This window comes from Xiphias gladius, chromosome 24, assembly GCF_016859285.1.
Source record: "Xiphias gladius isolate SHS-SW01 ecotype Sanya breed wild chromosome 24, ASM1685928v1, whole genome shotgun sequence".
In the NCBI taxonomy this organism is placed as follows: Eukaryota; Metazoa; Chordata; class Actinopteri; order Istiophoriformes; family Xiphiidae; genus Xiphias; species Xiphias gladius.
Window position 1 is genome coordinate 1938223 of NC_053423.1, and position 21415 is coordinate 1959637.

The 21415-nt window shown below is 39.4% G+C and overlaps 1 protein-coding gene across 2 annotated transcripts in view; it reads left to right on the forward strand.

Annotated features, from left to right (window-relative positions):
* The window catches only part of glcci1a (glucocorticoid induced 1a), a 42775-nt gene extending 28024 nt beyond the window's left edge, over positions 1-14751 (forward strand). For both annotated transcript variants that reach the window (XM_040120929.1, XM_040120930.1), the window contains 5 exons: positions 8471-8623; positions 11540-11692; positions 11856-12066; positions 13767-13887; positions 13979-14751. In XM_040120929.1, the coding sequence (XP_039976863.1) occupies positions 8471-8623; positions 11540-11692; positions 11856-12066; positions 13767-13887; positions 13979-14294 (954 nt within the window). In that variant the 3' untranslated portion in view covers positions 14295-14751. The remainder of the gene's footprint in view (positions 1-8470; positions 8624-11539; positions 11693-11855; positions 12067-13766; positions 13888-13978) is intronic.
* The last annotated feature ends 6664 nt before the right edge of the window (positions 14752-21415 follow it).

Here is a 21415-nt window from a genome sequence, read left to right on the forward strand (position 1 = left end):
GACCCATGAATGTGCTGCCAACATTCATCAGGCTTCTTATCAAGCCCTTAATCTTGCAAACTAGCAGTTTTTTTTTCTGTTTTGTGAGTCATGGTTTTCTTCTTGGATGCTCTCCATAGAAATTGACTTCATACAATGTCCTTCACACTGTCTGATCAGTCACTGAGACACTAGTTTCCAAAGATAATCCTTGCACCAAGTAAGAGTCATTTACCCATCTGTTCAATGCAAGGTTATGTAAATACTGAATTGTGCGTGTCGAGGAATGCCACGACACCTTCTGGTACTGGTTAGTATGGCTCTTCCTATACCTTCTTGCACCTTCTCCCATTTTTATGAAGTTTCATAATCTGATTTGTTACTTGTTGAGGCGGTTCCTTACTATGTGCAGCCATGTTGCATTAGATATAACCCAGGCCAAAACTGAGAAAGCTGTGGTATCAACAGGTTGTTTTTATAACCTTGTTCATGCAATTAGCCTTAACTGGAAATCACAGGTGTACTTGTGCTGCAGTGATCACAGGTGACTCATTTTTGTTGCTTTGTACTTTTTGGGCCTATATTTTCAATTTAGTCTATTTAACCTGTTTGTTTCTAATTATATATAAGATCACATACATACCCTACAACTCAACTTAAGAAGACTAAGTCAAAACCCAGTATATGACTGGAACGTGTATGGTCAATGTGGAAAATTGAGGATCTATTTGAAAACTGTTGTGGTAGTGGTGTAAACAACTGCTTTCAATTGAAAGTGTCTAAAGCCTGTTCGAAAAGTCACTAAGTGACTTTAGATGATGTAATACACTAATTAGCATATCCATGATGTCATTGCGGCACATTTTCCTGGTGTCAGTGTGTTAACACCAATCTGTTTGATTCTCTCCTATTGTCTGTGCTCAAATAATAGTAATTTAATACAGCTGAATTCCCAAGTAATCTGTTCGCATTTACATGTTTTTTTGTTTCTGTTGTCAGACGACAGGGCAAGTATGAAATAGTGAGTGAAACATGTCCCATTAAGACTATATTTTAACCAGCAGACACTTCGAAACCATTTCCAAGCTGCAGTACTGCCCTGCTAAAATCCTGATTTTATAACCACGAGGTTGTCTGACAAAATTACCATACACATAAGTTATAGACAAGGGCTATGCTGTGATAGCACATTGCAAGTTGTACAATAATATTAATAATAATAATAATTATTATTATTATTGTTATTATTATTATTATTATTATTATTATTATTGGGCTAATAATAAGACTAGTAATAGTAATAATAATCAGACTAAATATAATAATGATAACAATAATAATAGTAATAATTGAGCCAGTCCTTTTTGAGTAGGATCATGGGGGCAGTAGGTGGTTTACAGTTACAGATCCAGACTCTGCAGCTCCAGAGGCAGAAATACCTGCTGAAAGCAACAGGAGGAGAGAGGAGAGAGATGAGAAAGCACAAAACTACTGGAGAGAAGAAGCCAAGTTAGTAACAAGCATTGATGCCATATGAATGTTAACATACGGAGATGAAGAGCAGGAGAGAGGAGCTTGGTGCCTCATGGGAAGTCCCCTGGCAGCCTAAGCCTACAGCAGCATAACAAGGGGATGGTTCAAGACAAGCCTGAGCAAGCCCCAACTATAAGCTTTATCAAAAAGGGGGGTTATAGGCCAACTCTTAAATGTGGAGAGGGTGTCTTCCTCCGAAACCAAAACTGGAACATTTGGTTCCACAGTAGAGGAGCCTGATAGCTGAAGGCTCTGCCTCCTATTCTACTTTTGGAGACTCTAGGAACCACAAGCAAGCCTGCGTTCTGGGAGCGCAGTGTTCTACTGGGGTAATAGGGTACTATGAGCTCTTTAAGATATGACAGACATTCTCACTTATAGGGCTGGCCACCCCGTTGCAATCCAGCCAAAAATAATACAATTATTGTAAGATGGTACAATTTTGAATCAATTAACATTTTAGTGATATTGAACAGGGGTGTACCCAGTTTTGTTGTGTACTGTCTGTTTACTTAAATGTAGATTACATATGTTTCTGAAATAACAGCTGCAGATACTAAATCTGACACACCTTTAAATCTGATTCACCTTTCATGAGTTTAGAGGGCAGACATATCACTGTAATGTGTCACTCCTTTACAACTGCTTGGCTGTCATAAAGGAGAGCTGTACTACTGCCATAGAAAGCTGAGGTACGATAACGTACAATAAAAAAAGGATCGGATTTTGATCTGCTTTACTTTAGCTGATACCGATCCATTACTTACAATCGGCTTTCACTTTCTGTAACTAAAAATATAGCTTTCCTACATTACAAGTGTTACGTTTTGCTGTTTTACCTCTTTAAAAGCCACAGTTATCATTCTGCATGTGGACGGCTTAGCATAGAGTAGGTAGTGATACTTGTTTTTTATCTATGTTCCCTTAGTGGCATTGTTCATGATGAAATTACAACATTGTTGAGAAATCAAATCATACCCTGAAGTTTTCTATGTATTGATGAAACAATAGTGAATCAAGTGCAAAGTCCTTATAGGTCTCAGTCTCACCACTCAGCAGTCATCTAGGCAACATCACCAGAACCCTGTCTAAATGAATGGAGAGCAGCCATAACTTCACTTTCAATTATCACCAGGACATAAAAAGTGCATGTATAGAATCACCAGTCAAATATGCTTAAACCGCTTAAAAGATTTAGAGACTTTGCTCCAAAATAAGGTTTTACATACAACTGCAATCTTTGGCGTTATGGACTTCTATTCAAAATGCTCGAAGTATTTCATCTCCTCTCTTATAAAGTCTCTGATACAGTTGCTGTTACTGACAATTTCTTCAGGCTGTATAACTTCCTGTGTGACATCACAGCTGTGGTATATGAGGCTTTATGGTACTGATGGTGCCAGGAGTGACACTCTCAAATCTTCTGAGGCTGCACCCAGCTGCACCCTGCATGGCACTCTCAGCTCCACCCTACTGATACTGAGCAGCATCAGGGAGGTGGCAGATAACGCTATTTCACTCTTAACTACTCACTTTCTCTCTTTGCAATGGCCATAACCCGCTGCAATTTATAGTCAGCCAAGCCCCAGCTGGCTCCTCTCCACCTCCTGCAGCAAAGAGAACAAAAAGGGCTAGGCGGATGACAGCTCAGCCCTCACTAATGTGTGCACAGGCATTTTACTGAGTTACAGAGCTGCAGAGGAGGAGCGGCACTAACAAAGATTCCACAGATGTCAATGGACGAGGTGCAAGAAAGAAGGAAGAGGAGAGGGGACAGACTTGAGGAGTGCAGCTAGAAGAACTAGTCAATTTCCATTCAATTCAATTGTATTTATATTGCGCCAAATCATAACAGAGGTTATCTCAGAGCGCTTTTTATATAGAGCAGGTCTAGACCGTACTCTTTATAGTTATATTTACAGACACCCAACATTCCCCGATGAGCAAGTACTTGAGGACAGCGGTAAGGAAAAACTCCCTCCCTAGAAAAGTTGATCAGAACCCAGCTCATGGTGGGCGTTCGTCAACCTCGACCGGCTCGGTTGAGAGGGGGGGCATAGCACAGTACAGGTACGACATAAAGATGTTTAACAATAATGAGACTAATAATAAAACTAATAATTATATTAATAGGTTGAATAATAATATTAATAAAACTAAATATAATAATAATAATGATAATAACAATAATAATTGAGGCAGTGGGTGTTGAGTAGGATCGTGGGGGCAGTAGTTGGTTTGCAGACACAGATCCAGACTCTAGTAACAGGGGCAGAAATACCCGCAGAAAGCAACAGGAGGAGAAAGGAGAGAGACGAGAAAGCACAAAACTATGGGAGAGACAAGAAGTCAAGTTAGTAACAGGCATTGGTGCCATAGAATGCGTACAGATGGAGAGGAGTAGGAGGAGAGAGGAGCTTGGTGCATCATAGGAAGTCCCCCAGCAGCCTAAGCATACAGCAGCATAACTAGGGGCGCTTCAAGACAAGCCTGAGCCTGCCCCAACTATTAACTTTTATCAAAAAGGAAGGTTATAAGCCAACTCTTAAATGTGGAGAGGGTGTCTTCTTCCCAAACCCAAACTGGAACATTTGGTTCCACAGTAGAGAAGCCTGATAGCTGAAGGCTCTGCCTCCTATTCTTCTTTTGAAGACTATAGGAACCACAAGCAAGCCTGTGTTTTGGGAGTGCAGTGTTCTACTGGGGTAACAGAGTACTGTGAGCTCTTTAAGATATGATGGTGACTGACCATTAAGGGCTTTGTAGGTGAGGAGGAGGACTTTAAATTCTATTATGTGTTTTACAGGGAGCCAATCCAGAGAAGCTAAGGAGAAACATGATCTCTTTTCCATAGTTCTTGTCAGTACTCACACTGCAGCATTCAGGATCAGCTGGAGAGTATTTAAAGATTTGTTGATAATAAGGAGTTGCAATAATTGAACCTAGAAGTAACAAAAGCATGGACTGGTTTTTCTGCATCTTTTTGAGACAGGATGTGCCTGATTTTTCAAATGTCACATAGGTGAAAAAAGGCAGTCCTTGAAGTTTGTTTCATGTGGGAGCTAAAGGACATTTCCTGATCCAGGATAACTAACAGCAGTGCTGGAGGCCAGGGCAATGCCATCTAGAGTAACTATATCATTAGATAATTTGTTTCTGAGGTGTTGGGAGCCAAGTACAACAACTTCAGTTCTGTTTGAGTTTAACAGCAGAAAGTTCCTGGTCATCCAGGTCTTTATGTCCTTAAGGCATGCTTGAAGTTTAGCTAGCTGATTGGTTTCATTGTGCTCCATTGACAAGTACAATTGGGTATCATCTGTATAATGGAAGTTTATGGAGTGATGGCTACTAATATTCCCTAAAGGAAACATATATAATGTGAATAGAACTGGTCCAAGCACAGATCCTTGTGGAACTCCATGACTAAGTTTTGAGTATACTGCTGATTTAGCATTAACGTGCACAAACTGAAATCATTTTGGTAAATAGGACTTAAACCAGTTTAGAGCGGTTCCTATAATGCCAATTAAATGTTCCAGTCTCTGTAATAGGATATGATGGTTAATGGTATCAAATGCAGCACTAAGATCTAACAAGACAAGTACAGAGACGAGTCCTTTGTCTGATGCAATTAGAAGGTCATTTGTAACTTTTATCTGTTCTATGTGCTATGATGCACTGTAAATCCTGACTGAAAATCCTCAAATAAACTATTATCATGTAAAAATTCACAACTGGTTGGCGACAGCTTTCTAAAGGATCATAGAGAGAAAGGTAAGGTTAGATATTGGTCTATAGTTGGCTAAAACATCTTGATCCAGAGTAAGCTTTTTAAGAAGAGGTTTAATTACATCTACTTTAAAGGACTGCAGTACATAGCTTGTTAATAAAGACATATTGGATATATCTAGTAAAGAGGTGCTAACTAAGGGTAAAACGTCCTTAAACAGACTAGTTGGGATTGGGTCTAATAGACAAGTTGACGGTTTAGATGAAGACATTGGTGAAGTTAGTTGGGGAAGGTAGAAGGGAGAAAAAGTGTTTAAGTATAAATCAGGTTCTACAACTGTTTCAAAGGTTCCTGTGTTTGAAGATAAATTGGTGGGGAATTTTGTCTATAATAGTTAGAATTTTATCTTTAAAGAGGCTCATGAAATCGTGTCTACTGAGAACTATGGGAATACATAAATCAATGGAGCTATGATTCTCTGTCAGCCTTGCTACAGTGCTGCAAAGAAACCTAGGGTTGTTTTTATGTTCCTCTATTAAAGATGAGTAATAGGCTGCTCTGGCATTACAGAGGGCCTTCCTATATGTTTTAAGACTATCATGCCAGGCTAAGCGGGATTCTTCCAGTTTGGTAGAAAGCTATATCCTCTCAAGTTTTCGCTTAGTTTGCTTTAATATGCAGGTTTGGGAGTTAAACCATGGAGCTTACCTCTTTTGTTTTATTATCTTCTTTTTTTAGAGGGGCAATAGAGTCGAGTGTCATTCTCATTGAGCCTGCAGCATAATCAACAAGATGATCAATGTTGGATGGACTAAAATTAGCATAGGAGTCCTCTGTTATATTGAAACATGGCAGTGAATTAAGTGCCAATAGAATCAGTTCCTTAAATTTAGCTACAGCACTATCAGATAGACATTTAGAAAAGACAATTCTGCCTAATAGTGTGTAGTCCAGTAATAGGAATTCAGAAGTTACCAAACAATGGTCCGATAAGAGAGGATTCTGTCGAAAGAGAGGGGGTTTATTTACACTCTGAGCGAAGCCTATTGAGTCTAATGAAAAATGCAGTATAAGGCTATCACTATCAACATCCACATTAATATTGAAATCACCTACTATAATTACTTTATCTGTACAAAGGATTAAACTTGATAAAAACTCTGAAGATTCAGATATAAATCAGAGTATGGGCCAGGAGCGCGGTACACTATAACAAATAGAATAGGCTTTAAAGTTTTCCACGATGAATGTGTAAGACTAAGAACCAGGTTTTCGAATGAGTTATAATTGAGTTTAGGTTTAGGGTAGATTATTAGGAGTTAAAAGTGGCTGCAATTCCACCTGTAGCTCGAGCCTCGAGGAATGAGTATTGATATGACTACACCAGAAAAGTTAGCCGGAATATTAGTGTGAATACTAAGACTTATCTGTCTTATCTTGTCTGTATCTGAATGACAGACCGGTATGACAGTATATGTTTTTTGTAATTTTTTCATTCAGTACTACCATACACCATTAAATATTGATCTATCATTGACCTATCAAAGCAAACATATTCTACCACAGCGTGATGATACCTGTTTTGCCATTGTTTGGCTTGTGATCCATATTTTTTTCACACTGATACTGTTTACAACTGGCGATAGCAATTCAATGTATTTAAACTCTGTAACTGCCTCCCTGTATAGTAGTTTTTTTGTTAGTGGTAGTGTGAAGGAAATAATCAGATCCCGCAAGTCCTACATTCAAAATGTCACTATATGAAAAAGTATTACCAGCAAAATATACTAAAAGTACCAAGTGAAAGTACTCATAATAGATGAAAATGGCCCCTGTGACTGATACATGATGACTTTTATATATTACATTATTGCATTATTATTACTTACATAATAAATGTGTAATTTTTTCTTCAGCTCTAGTAGATAAATGTTGTGCAATCAAAAGCTTAATATTTACATCCGAAATGTAGGGGAGTAAAAGTAAAAAGTAGCATAAAATAGAAATACTCAAGTAAAGTGCAAGTACTTGATTAATAGTACACTTCCCACCACTTGTTAATGGCAGTGTCAGCCTTTCCCGCGCAGGATTCAAATTGCAATAGTTGCTCATTTTCAGAGGCTCAAAAGTAATTGGTCAATTGACTGACATCAGTTTCATAAAAGTTTAATGCAATATTTTTGTTAAAGCCCTTGAATTAAAGCTGAAAGCCTACACTTCAGTCACATTATGATGGCTTTATTCAAATCCATTGTGGTGATATACATAGGCAAAATACGTGGATCACTGTCCAAATACTTATGTAATTACATTTGTAGCTGTTTGTGTCTTTAACTATCAGTGTTTGGCCACTTGTACATCAGTATTCCAGAACATGTTCAAACATTTTCCCTCACAAAGTTCTGGCACTGGCCCTCTTCAAAGTTACAGTTAAACAATACAGTCTGGCAAGTTTTTGTTTCCCTCTCAGCCTTCACTCTGCCTTCACTCAGGCTATGCACCTCAGGTTTTCTGCAACAGGCAGTGCAGCTAGTCTGTATAACACACACACAGTCAAGCTTGTTATACTAGACTGCAGGGAGCTGACAACAGTGTATACAGTCTCAGCTCAATATTTTTACTTTCATGGTAGTGCTATTAATTAGTTAAATACAAAAATGGGTTTTCAAAGGTGAGAAATCGAAAAGACGCAACATGCAACTGGTGTTAAAATAAAGTTTAAGACCTTCAGACAAAACAAGGAATTTGAATCAAATCACCTTGAACTCTGAGAAGTTGAAATGGCCATTTTTCCCTTTTATCTGACATTTTATAGATTTAACAATGAATGGATTTTTTGAAAAAAAATAACTGACTCAATAATTAAAATGACCATAAGCTAAAATCCTAATTTACTTTGCAATTTAATGTATTGAGAACATGATCATGGGGGAAAATTTGAAGTGGGTGTAAAGTTGAATAGAACTACAGTTCACAAGAAAAAGGATAATTCCGATAAATTACTTGGGTCTTATGATAACATTGTAAAATCAAAATAATTGATGAGATCTGGGAACACTCCAACAAGGTCTGACAGAGCATAGTATTGAATAGAAGAGAATTACAGTATGTATTGACTTATATAATAACTTCCTCATCCACTTACCTGCGTAATGTTTGTATTTCTCCATTTGTTTTTGTTCTCCATTATCCACCATCTGCTCCTCCTCTCCTGTTTGATTCAAGCAGATATCGAAGCTTCAACAGCAACTCCAGTGCAGTAAACAAGGAGGACGTCAAAGTAAAGACAAAGACCGACTGTCGCCCCTCCAGTACAGCACCATCACCTACACCAACCTCACCAGCACTACCAACCACACCTCCACAGTCAGCCACGTTCAGGTAGCGTACTGCCAGAAAACATTGGACATAGCCAAAAAACTTACCCCCATGTGAGTACTTTCTGCACATTTTATTTTGTTGTAGATTTAATTTGAAATGGATAAAACTGCCATTTTGGCTCATCAGTCTACGCTCAAATAGATTTTTTTGCTAATTTATTAAAAATCCAGTTCTTCCACAGGTTGAGAATTTACTTTTGGTGGTAGGTGGTGCAGCGTTTGACCGATGTGCATACAGAGACTCATGTAGTTTAGAGGGGCACAGTGTAACCTAGGTCATTTTCTGTAGCTACCATTTACAGATGTCCCCTAAACGCTTCACATGCAGGCTATCAATAGACCCTAGGAACCATTGAGACCTCTAGCTCCCAGTAAGTTACTGCAGGGCACGTAACTCAGACAAGTGTGTGGCCAAAAATTTGTTAGTTTGAAAAGACTGAAATAAGGCGTTCTAATGTAAGATTTACGTAAACTAAAACTGAGTGATTTTATCTACCTGGGCAGGCCACCCAAGTAGAGCCTATGTATGGGAAAGTTTAAAATCAAAAACTGAAATCTCTCCTTTACAAAAGGTTTCAGACCCTTCATTCAGTACTTGATAGAAGCCCCTTTGGAATTACAGCTTGGATTCTTCTTGACTTAGTCTCTACGAGCTTTGCACACTTGGATTTGGGCAGTCTGTCCTATTTTTCCTGGCAGATCCTCTGAAGCTACATCAGACTGGATTGGGATGTGTCTGTGAACTGCCATCTGCATGTCTCTGCACAGATGTTCTATGGGGTTTAGGTCTGGGCTTTGGCTGGGCCACTCAAGGACAGGCAAAGACTTGTCCCGAAGCCACTCCAGCGTTGTCTTAGCTGACTGCGTAGGGTCCTTATTGTTCTAAAAAGTGAACATTCACCCCAGTCTCAGGTCACATGCAATCTGGAGCAGGTTTCCTTCAAAGACTTCTCTTTATTTGACTGCATTCATCCTTCCCTCAATTGTGACCAGTCTCCCTTTTCCTGCTGCTGAGAAGCACCCCATAGCATGATGCTGCCACCATCATGCTGATGGTATTAGCCAGGTCATGAGCAGTGCCTGGTGTTCACTAGACAAGGTGTTTGGAGTTCTGCTCAAAATATTCATTTTTTTTTTTTTCTCATCAGAGCAGAAAATCTTTTCCCTCATGCTCTGTGAGGACTTCTGAAGCTCCGTTAGAGTGACGGTTGGGTTTTTGGTCACCCCAATATCCAAGGCCCTTCTTACTTGGCCAACTCTAGGAAGAGTTCCTGTTTTTACAAACTTATCAATTTTATAATTATTGTGGCCACTGTGCTCCTGGGAACACTCAAAGCTTTGGAAATGGGTTTGTACCCTTGCCCTGATCTATGCCTCACCACAATTTTATGGCTGAGGTCTTCAGACAGTTGCTTGGACTCCTGACATGCAATGTGAACTGTGGGACCTTATATACACATGAATTCTAAACTATGTCCAATCCGTTTTCCACATCTGGCCTCCAATCAAGTTGTAGTTACATCTAAAGGATATTTAAAGCCATCAGGATGCACCTGACCACAATTTGGAATGCCACAGCAAAGGGTCTGAATACTTTTCTAAATGAGAGATTTCAGTTTTGAATCTTAATAAATAAAGTGACAACAAACATGTTTTCATTTTTGTCATTATGGGTTATTGAATGTTGGTTGATGGGCAAAAATGAAAATTTTATCAATTTAAAATCAAGTCTACAACACAATAAAGTGTGCAAAAAGGGAAGGGGTCCGAATACTTTTTGAAGCCACAATTCACTTTTTAAATGTGAAGAATTACCTGTTTGATTGTCAGATTTGTTGGTGATGGATATCATTGTCCCACAAGGCAATTGGGGGGCTACACACTGCTGATAAAAAGTGAAATACATTGTAGTTGGTGGTGGGACATAGAGACTGAATCCTTGGGAAAACATTTTGTTTGGTATCTGATATAAAATGCGAATGTGTATCATGTCCTGATTGTTGATGCCCCTGATGTTTAAAACATAAAACAGCCTTAATCAGTCTGCTGTGGTAACCCACTAGTAACAGTAGAAATGATATAAACCAGCCAGATCTGTGCTCCCTCCAGTTTATTTTCTGTCGGTACCTTTCAACATCTGACGCTACCTGTCAGTCAGCTCTGTCTGCCCTCTACTCTGCAAACTGCTGTGATGTCATGAGAGACTATTAGATTCTCTACTACATTTACTGTAGTAAAGGGTAATCCCATTGTATTTTTACTTTATCTTTGGACTGAGCTTATGCAGTACTGTCTCAAGAGAGTGCATTATCAATTAGCAGAACTGATTTGGAAATGCATTGAAGTAACACTTTTTTCGGTTTCAAATACAGAACGAAATACAAACCGAATGCAAATTGAATGAAAATCTGTGTCTACAAATTGAATTGAATTAATTCACATTCTGAAATTTACCAAAATCCAGTTCAATACCTCTGGGAAAATAAAAGAGAAATCAGATTTCAGTGTGTAAGATGGGTGTGCATATTAATACTGTTGTAAATGCAACTCCTTAGACTAAATGAGTGGACACAATACATCTACAAGTGGAAAGGAGGCAACACTTTTTCTAAATCACACACTGTCCCTTTCTGTGTGTGTGTGTGTGTGTGTGTGTGTGTGTGTGTGTGTGTGTGTGTGTGTGTGTGTGTGTGTGTGTGTGTGTGTGTGTGTGTGTGTGTGTGTGTGTGTGTGCGTGTGTGTGCGTGTGTGTGTGTGTGTGTGTGTGTGTGTGTGTGTGTGTGTGTGTGTGTGCGCGTGTGTGTGCGCGTGTGTGTGCGTGTGTGTGTGCGTGTGTGTGTGTGTGTGTGTGTGTGTGTGTGTGTGTGTGTGTGTGTGTGTGTGTGTGTGTGTGTGTGTGTGTGTGTGTTTGCTGCAGCACTTTTCCATGTCGAAGTCGGCCCAGATGCCGCTGTCCAACATCACAGTGCCAAAGCCTTCCATCTCGAGGGTGCCCAGCAGCATGGAGGGGATCAACCATGAGCTGGAGAAGGTCTTCATCAAAGACAATGGAGAGAAGGAGGAGCTCAAGGTAGGGCTCTGTTTCATCTCAGTTCATACTGAGACGGACTGTGATCACTGTTTATCAGTAAACCCATTGATTAGTCAAGTCTTGTACTGACTTGCTTTGTCTCAGTTCTGATTAGTATTCTGTTCTTCCCCCCTTACTCTCAATCTCCTCTTGCACTCTGCAGTCCCTGGAGGTTCCTGACGGGCGGCGAGCACCCTTCCCTCCCCAGCAGCGCAGTAGCAGCTCCCGCAGCGTGGACACCCAGACTCCCTCAGCCCCCGGCCGTTCCAGCAGCTGTTCCAGCCTGTCACCCTGCCCCTCACCAGCTTGCCCACCAGGATCACTTGACGGCAGCCCCTACTCCACAGAGGATCTACTGTACGACCGGGATAAAGGTAAAGGACATCAAACTGTTGTTGAAGCATTGCCATGAAAAGTAAAGTGAGTAAAGCAAGTAAACTGGCCCCTGGGGTCGCTGGGCTCATGTTGTTACACCAGTCGTAACCGCATGTTTCTGGTGGATCCTTGAAAACTCTAGGGCAGACTGAATTGTGTTGTCTACTATTTTCCATCTACAGCCCACAACAGTGATTTCCTCTGTTAATTAGTTACTTTTATATTTACAGCCTACTACAGGTGTGAAGACATGCTAACTTGTACTAGCATGCTACTTTTGGCTGCCTTATTATTATGTGTGGCACAAGGCGTTGAAACTTGGTACAATGGGCTGTAAAGCTAAAATGCACAACTCTTGGTACTGGATTCAAACACAAATCACTCATGGGATTCTAAAATATATTGTGGAATTATCAGGTCACTCAGATTTTAAGCCCACAAACAGCCTTACCTTTCTTCATGACTTTTCTAGTCACGGTGTAAATTCCAAAGTGCTTCCTCGCATTACTTCTCAGATTTTTTGTAGTGTCATCATTATCTGTTATGCATGATTTGCTAGTTTCTTTCAGTTTGCATTAGCAAACGAAACAACAAAAGCCAGTTGACTGAGGAGGATGGGGCAGGCAACAGATCATCACATTTTAAGAACGTACAAGGTACAACATGTTGTGCTTATACACTGAATTTTTATATCTGACAGATCATCACAGAATTAATCTTTTATTTTGCCCATGTTGAGCGGCTGTCAAAATTTTGGATAAAAAATGACTTACAATATATCAGTGGGCTCTAAAAAAGACAATATCCTGGTAAAAATATAAAAGAAATATACATGAGACTGACATTTTTTTTTTTCAATACTAGTGCTGATAGGATAGCTGGGTTTCAGTATACTGATACTTTCAGTATACCGATACTGAATGTACCAACGCTATAACAATACCGATGTTACATTTCGTCTAAACAAGACCAGTTGTAATAGAACTGACATAAAATACAGTCTTACCCTAACATTAATTAGCAAATTTTTAATTAAAGCTACACTAAACAATATTTTTATATTAACAATGGGTCAGATGTCACTTGTCATGACAAACCGCCAGACAATTATCACCAACTCTGCAGTTCCACTAATTTTTACATTACTTATTAGCTTTCTTACCAAACTTGTTGGGAGAGTGAGCTGTAAAGCTCTGAATCACACCTACACCATGATTCACTATGGCATTTGAATAGTAATTTGCTCCTTGAGATACACAGTACACTATATTGAGTCATCTGCTGTTAGTTTGGCTCCTCATGCTAAAGCCATTGTATTAGCCTTCATTACATCTTTAGTAGAAACCAATGGGCTTCGGGGCTAAGTGCCACAGACAGAGTAGGGAAGTCTTGAGAGATGACTAGAACATTGTTGGATTTGGTCTTTTCATTGGATTTGTCAACAATATTAAAAATATAGAACAATGCCAGTCTTGCCCTTAAAAAAAGAAGTCACACCTTGAATTCAAATCAGCCAGGAGATGTCACCTAAGTACTACTAAAGGGAGGGTCAGAGTCAGTGTGGATTGTTACATTCTATAATCGCATCTACTCCATGAGACGAATGAGAGGGGGGGCATTCTCCAGAAACACTTCAAAAAATGCTGCCGTTGTTGATTACTCTGAAGCTTGTATCTACCCTGTATATCTTTGGTCACAGACAGTGGAAGCAGCTCACCACTGCCCAAGTTCGCCTCCTCGCCTAAACCCAACAACAGCTACATGTTCAAGCGAGAGCCACCGGAGGGCTGTGAGAAGATTAAAGCTTTTGAGGAGATGAGGTATAGACTGATACTTGTGTTGAATGTTTACACAACTCTACTTCCTACACAATGTGTGATCCTCACTGACACTACTTATGTGTCTCTGCAGCTCGAGGCAGTCCACATCGGCATCAGCCCCACTGTTCTCCTGCCCGGACAAAAACAAGGTCAACTTCATCCCAACAGGTTCAGCATTCTGCCCTGTCAAACTCCCCGGCTCCCTGCACCTAACCCCAGCTTCAGAGCCTGAAGAGGACGAGGACAACGCGGAGGCGGGCCCCAGCTCAGAGCCCCAGGGGACCAAGCCTTTCTATGGTGCCCCCTCTCAGGTCTCCACGAGCACCAGCACAGATGACCCTCCAGAGGAGCCCGGCTCGCCGTCAGAGACTGCAGACCCCCAGACAGACAGCCCAGCGATCAGCTAGACCTGAGCAGAGCTGGCCTCTGGCTCCGGGATCCATGATAGCGACTACCGACCATCATCACTAACTGTCCCACCAACACCTCCCTCTGCTCTGCCAGGGGGGTCTCCAACTCTCCGTGCTGACCCCCTCCATCCCTTTCTATCTCTGCATGACGTAGCACCAATGTCCCAATTAACCACTACCGCCACCACAAAGACTCGCCACCTTAATGTTCTGTCCTGCATAATGTCTGAGCTGTTGTTGGTAGAGAACGACCGGATTGGTTAAAGGTTATCATATGCAGGAATTGGAAGGAGGAATGGAGCACTCTGGATTGGGGGGGGCATGTATTTTAAACTGGTAGTATATTTCTGATTAAATTATGTGTTTTGTTCTGTTTCAACAATCACAGTATGAATAAGCTCTCTATATACATATCTATATTGCATATATATACGCATATACACACATATATGTGTGTGTGTGTCTGTGTGTGTATATATATATATATATGTGTGTGTATGTATATATATATGTATGTATATATATATGTATGTGTATATATATATATATGTATGTATGTATGTATATATATATGTATGTATGTATGTATATATATATATATATATGTGTGTATGTATATATATATATGTGTATGTATGTATATATATGTATATATATAATATATATGTATATATATATATATATATATATATATATATATATATATATGTGTGTGTATATATATAATATACACACACACACGTATATTACATATATATATGTACACATATGGGTGACAAATTAAAGGAAAAACCTGAAAAATTAGTGGAGAAACAAGATGCCGACAATGCCCCCCATCCACAGGGCACAAGGAGTCACTGAATGTTTTGATGAGTCTGAAAATCACATGAATAATATGCCAAGTCCTTGGCAGTCACCAGATCTCAACCTAATTGAATACCTATAGGAGATTTTGGACCGACGTGTCAGTCAGTGCTCTCCACCACCATCATCAAAACACCAAATGAGGGAATATCGTTTGGAAGAATGATGTTCTATCCCTCCAGTAGAGTGCCAGACACTTGTAGAATCAATGCCAAGGCACAAGCTGAAGCTGTTCTGGCGGAATGTGGTGGCCCAACACCTTACTCAGACACCTAATGTTGGTTTTTCCTTGAATTAGACACCCGTCTGTATATATAAGAAAGAAAAATGCTTGTTTTAAAAACAAAAATCCAAAACTGTGTATTGCTGTGTTATGTACTGAACAGGAAAAACAGCTGTACTATTCAGGATTATGTTTACACTATCCAGGTCAAATTTTTAAACCCTGTCTAAAAAATGAAAAGAGCAAATACAGTGCATTCAGAAATTATTGAGACCCCTTCACCTTTTTCACATTCTGTTATGTTGTAGCCTTATGCTAAAATCGTTTTAATTCATTTCTTTCCCTCATAAGTCTACAATCAATACCCCATAATGACAAAGCAAAACAGAATTTTAGAATTTTTTGCAAATTTATTAAAAAGGAAAACCTGATATATCACATTGACGCAAGTATTCAGGCCCTTTACTCAGTACTCAGTTGAAGCACCTTTGGCAGTGATTACAGCCTTGAGTCTTCTTGGGTATGACACGTCAAGCTTTGCACAACTAGATTTGAAGGTTTTCTGCCATTTTTCTCTGCAGATCATCTCAAGCTCTGTCAGGCTGGATAGGGACCGTAGTTGGACAGCCATTTTTAGATCTCTCCAGTGATGTTTGATTAGGTTCAAGTCATGGCTCTGGCTGGGCCAATAAAAGGACATTCACAGAGCTGTTCCTAAGCCACTCCTACATTGTATTGGGTATGAGCTCAGGGTCATTGTCCTGATGGAAGGTGAACCTTCAGCCCAGTTTGAGGTCCTGAGCACTCTGGACCAGGTTTTCATCAAGGATATCTCTCAGCTTTGCTCCGTTCAGCTTTTCTCCACCCTGATCAGTCTCCCTGTCCCTGCTGCTGAAAAACAACCCCATGGCATGCTGCTGCCACCACCATGCTCACCGTTGGCATGGTATTGGGCAGGTTAATGAGTGGTGCCTGTTTTCCTACAGACATGACACTTAGAATTGAGGCCAAACAGTTCAATCTTGGTTTCATCAGACTAGAGAATCTTGTTTCTAACAGTCTTAGAGTCCTTTAGGTGCTTTCTTGCAAACTTGAAGTGGGCTTTCATGTGTCTTTCCCTGAGGAGAGGTTTGCGTCTGGCTACTCTGCCATAAAGCCCAGATCGATGGAGAGCTTCAGTTATCATTGTCCTTTTGGAATTTTCTCCCATCTCCACACAGGATCTCTGGAGCTCAGCCAGAGTGACCATTAGGTCTCTGATTACCTCTTAACTGGCCCTTCTCCCCTGATTTTTCAGTTTGGCCAGGCGGCCAGCTCTAGGAAGAGTCCTGGTTGTTCCAAACTTCTTCCTTTAAAGAATTATAGACGCCACAGTGTTCTTTGGACACCTACAATGCAGCAGAATTTTTTTGTAGACTTCCCCAGATCTGTGCCTCAACCACAATCATCTCTGAGCTCAGCAGGCAAATCCTTAGACCTCATGACTTGGTTTTTGTTGTGACCTTATAAAGACAGTTTTGTGCCTTTATAAATCATTTCCAATCAGTTGAATCAGTTCATTTACCACAGGTCAACTCCAATCAAGGTGTAGAAACATCTCAAAGATGATCAGGAGAAATGGCAGGCAGCTGAGGTAAATTTGAAATGTCATAGCAAAGGGTCTGAAAACTTACGTCAATTTGATATTGCAAAAATTTCTAAAATTCTGTTTGCTCTTTGTCATTATGGGGTATTGAGGGTAGATTGATAAAGGGAAAATTAATTTAAACAATTTTAGCATAAAGCAACATAACATGAAAAAAGTGAAGGGGTCTGAATACTTTCTGAATTCACCGTAATTTTGGCAAAGACAAAAAAATAAAAAAATGGCCACAAATTGGTTGCACAGTGTCTGCATCTGGTTCAGGTATTTCACAATCAGAGTCTATACTCAGGTAATTTGGAATGTATGTCCATACAAATATCTGCAGCTTGACAAAGCAGAGCAGATTCACTGTCATTTATTCCTGGGTTTTCTCATTCCCAGAAAAATCATTCCTTTCTGTTCCAGAGTCCAGCCTGAGACTAGACCTTTGATAGGGGCTGCAGAGGGTAAAGGGTTGAAGTAGTGGGCATCCCCTCACGCTTGCCTTTTTCAACTGGTGGTGGGATACTGTAGGGGCCACACAAACTGTGACTGATGGCATATGTGGCTGTTTGTATACTGATGGAAGCATGCTGGAAAGAGACTTGAAAGACATACAGTTATAGTCTGTTAAAGTCTGATGACAATGTGTGACTGGCTCTCTTGAGCCTCATGACAAGTGGTCAAGTCTACAGTAGTCACATGAAAATACAATCAAACCAAAGCATTTGGCTCTAATCTGCACACAATCTAATGTGCAGATTGTAGTTGTACAAACATTTTTCTGAGCTAGAAATCATCTTATTTGTTAAGTTAAACCTAAGTTTTCTGAGCCCAAAAAGCAGTATGTTTCCCATTTGAAAAATTTCTCTAGTGGTCTATTGGCCAACATTTCTTCTAATACAATACACAAATGATAAGATATCAGCCAACAAAATCAGACTGAAAGATGTAGTAAGGTTGTTACTTGATAAATTCAGTTTTAATGAATAAGAACTACCTGGGAAAGTAACGCTGATGTTTTGGGGCCTCGAAACATCAGACTTGATTAGATATCCTGTTGCTGTTTTCTCCAGTCTCTGCAAGTTTATGTGACTTTTGCTAAACACTGGCAATTGTGGGTATAAGTAACAAACACAGGATCATTGTAAATGCTTAAACATGCTTAAACATAACAGTAGCACAAGCAGTCATGAAGTCAGCAAGCTGACTCAGTAATGTCAGTTACAGTGAAGCTGTAGCAGTAACATCTCCAAGTGTATTGAATTGAGCAACAGTATGTTTTAGTCCTTAATTAATTCAAATTTTCAGTTGCAAGAAGAGGAATGTTTTATTTCCTCTTTCAAAATTCAAGTAATCTTACTATAAACCACATCAGCAGTCAAAATGTAAAATAGTGTAACAGTAGCGCAAGCTAAGCATTAGCATAAGATACTGGTCATTAGGGCTGTCACTTTTTCAAAAAAAATCTAGTCTGAACAAATAAACAACTAACACAATTCTTGGTAATGGACTCAAACACAACCAACTTAGCCTGAATCTAAAACATGTAGAATTTATGTTCTATTCATGTGCAGTGCTTCTACTGCCAAACTTGAGTTAAGCTAATGGGTTACTCAGATTTGTTGTCATAGTAATGCTTATGTAAGGCAGTTGCATTTTTAAGTCCACAAACAGCCTTACCTTTCTTAATGTTTTTTCTGTGCATGGTGTTAATTCAAAATGCTTCTTCATATTACCTCTGAGATGGTTTGGTGTCATGATTATCTGTTCAGCCAACTTGCTAGTTTGTTTCATTTTGTGCTGGCAAAGACAACAACAAAAGCCAGGTGACTGAGGCTGACAGGGCAGACAACAGATAATTGCATTTAAAGAATGTACAAGACACAAAAGGTTGTGTTTATACACTGAATTTATATTTCAAGCACAGGTTGAATTTTTAATTTTGCCCACGTCGAGCAATAGTTAGAATTTTGAATAAAATATGTTAAGTTTTTGCACCATCATGTAACATTTGGGCTCTAATAAAGACAGGATTCTGATCAAAACTGTAAACAAAATATACAGGAGGGACAGTATTTCCTGAATAAAAAGTGTGCCAGCAAGTGGGAGCAAGCCTCAGCATTGGGGCTTGGTATTGTTAGAAATTGTTCAATAATAGTGTCCTTACAATACCTTGATTTTAGTATCAATACCAATACCAAACATTCCAATTCTGAAACAATAGTTTTTTGGATATATCTTAATTTGAGAAATGTTTTTCAACAAAACCTGTTCTTTCATTTTGACAAAGAAGCGTTCAAATGTTAAATATTATCTAAACACAAGCAGCCATACAAAAACTTTCCCTAAATAAAATACAGTGAAATCGAGGCCAAAATTGGCAAAATAATATTTTAAAGCTGCACTAATAAATATTTTGATCTAGCCAATGGGCCAACTATCTGTGTAAAGTAAAAATGGCCACTTGTAGGGACACAGCCACAGAGAACTATCACCAACTCTGCAGTTCCCCTCAGCTCTATTGAGTTCTTATCCTTTTTTAGCTAATTTTTTTGAAAAAAAAACAAAGCTCCACTCTTAATCAACCTTTTTCTCAAACATTTTTACAGCAAAACAGCTCTAATGAAGCCAATTTAACTCGTTACAAAACAGCAGACAGTCAGAGTTGGTGACTAGCTGGTGGACCATGTAGCAGCTAAATAGAGATATTTTTCTCCAGGGCTGGTGAAAACCAAAACATAACTTAAAGGAGATTGAATATTTATTTCACTTCAAATAAATGCCAATGTTGCTCTGTCTGCTAGATGTGTAAATAGCTTGCTGTCGGATTTTGTGTTTTCAGTTTGTTTTGCTGCCCACAAGTGGCAAAAAAACAATTAATGCAGCTTTAAATCTGAGCAAAGAATAAGAAAAGATTTACAAATCTGGTCAGACATTTGATGCCTGCTTTTGCTTTTTGGATAATCATTTGTACAACCAAACTTCTGTTGGTACCACAAAAGTAATCCGGTTTGATACCCAACCCTTGGCAACAGTGGATGGAGCCACACAGTTAGGTACAATCTAGAATTAAGGTCTAGCCATACAAGATTAATTTTTGTACACCTTTATCTCCAGTCTGCATTCAGTTGATATCAAAACTTAGGCTGTTGTGATAATCCAGAAAATTGCTATTCCATCAAATGCATTCTATGAGACTTTAACATCCAAGATATAGAGTCACGATGATTCATACCTAAAATATCTTTTAGCCTTTTGATTTGATCGCTGTAAGAGACTAGCTACAGTACTAAGAGATGTTTAATGCACAGATAAAAGGATCACACCTGCCTGCCTCCCTCTCACTGTCTGTCTGTTATTACTGAGTGTTGTAGGCATCCTGATGCTACCATCAAGCAACAAAACTTCCCGAACATCTTATGTACTAAGTGAAAAAACACCATCCTCTGGGCTGATAAATGACCATCACCATGCCCAAGTGTAAATGATCTACCACTTTGATTTGCAAGAGTGAAATACAATCCACATTTATTTTGATATCTGGTGTGCTTGTGGAATCCCTGCATTGATGTTCCATTCATATTTTGCATATATGTGGCTTTTAACGAAACTCAATGAAGTGTTGTGGTTTCTAAAAACATTTTAGCACCTTACCAAGAGCTATAGCTTTTCCAATGTTCCACATATACTTGGCGTTGGTAAACTAGATGTGTGCAATAATAGGAAAAAAAAAAAGGTGTTTTCCCCCCGGATGTTGTCCATTCTTTGACTCGAGCATCTCATCTTAAATTCCTTTGGTTTTGAGCATGGAGGCTGGATCAGCAAGTAGTTTGCTAAAGCCATCAACCAATACAAAACCAGCACTGAGAGTAACCAGAGCACATCACTGGCAGGTCAGAGTGTTCATAAACTCACTACATGATACTCCTTGTGTAATCTGCATTGTCAAAGTTCATGCACAATGGCAATAAAAAAAACTATTGGTTGTTTTATCCACTTTTTAGTGTGTGTACATCAGTAAAGGGAGAGGCTGTGAGCATACAGGCAGTTTGGCCAACTTAATGCCTTTGTCACTAGATTTATTGACTCTTTGGAGTCCTTTAGCAACTTTTTTTCAAAAAAAGCACCTAGCGACAAATCTAGCGACTTTTTGGACAAATCCTAGCTACTTTCCGAAGAAGAGAGTTGCAAATATTGCCCCACGGTTGTGAGGTTGGGCTTTCCCTCCACAGACACATCTTTCTATGCATCTCATTCACAGCAGCTGACGTAGACACAGCACAGCCATTTTTCTTTAACTTACATTCAGGTACATAAGTATTTGGACAGTAACACACTTTTTGTAATTTTGCCTATGTACACCATCACAATGGATTTGAAATTAAATGTAGACTTTCACCTTCA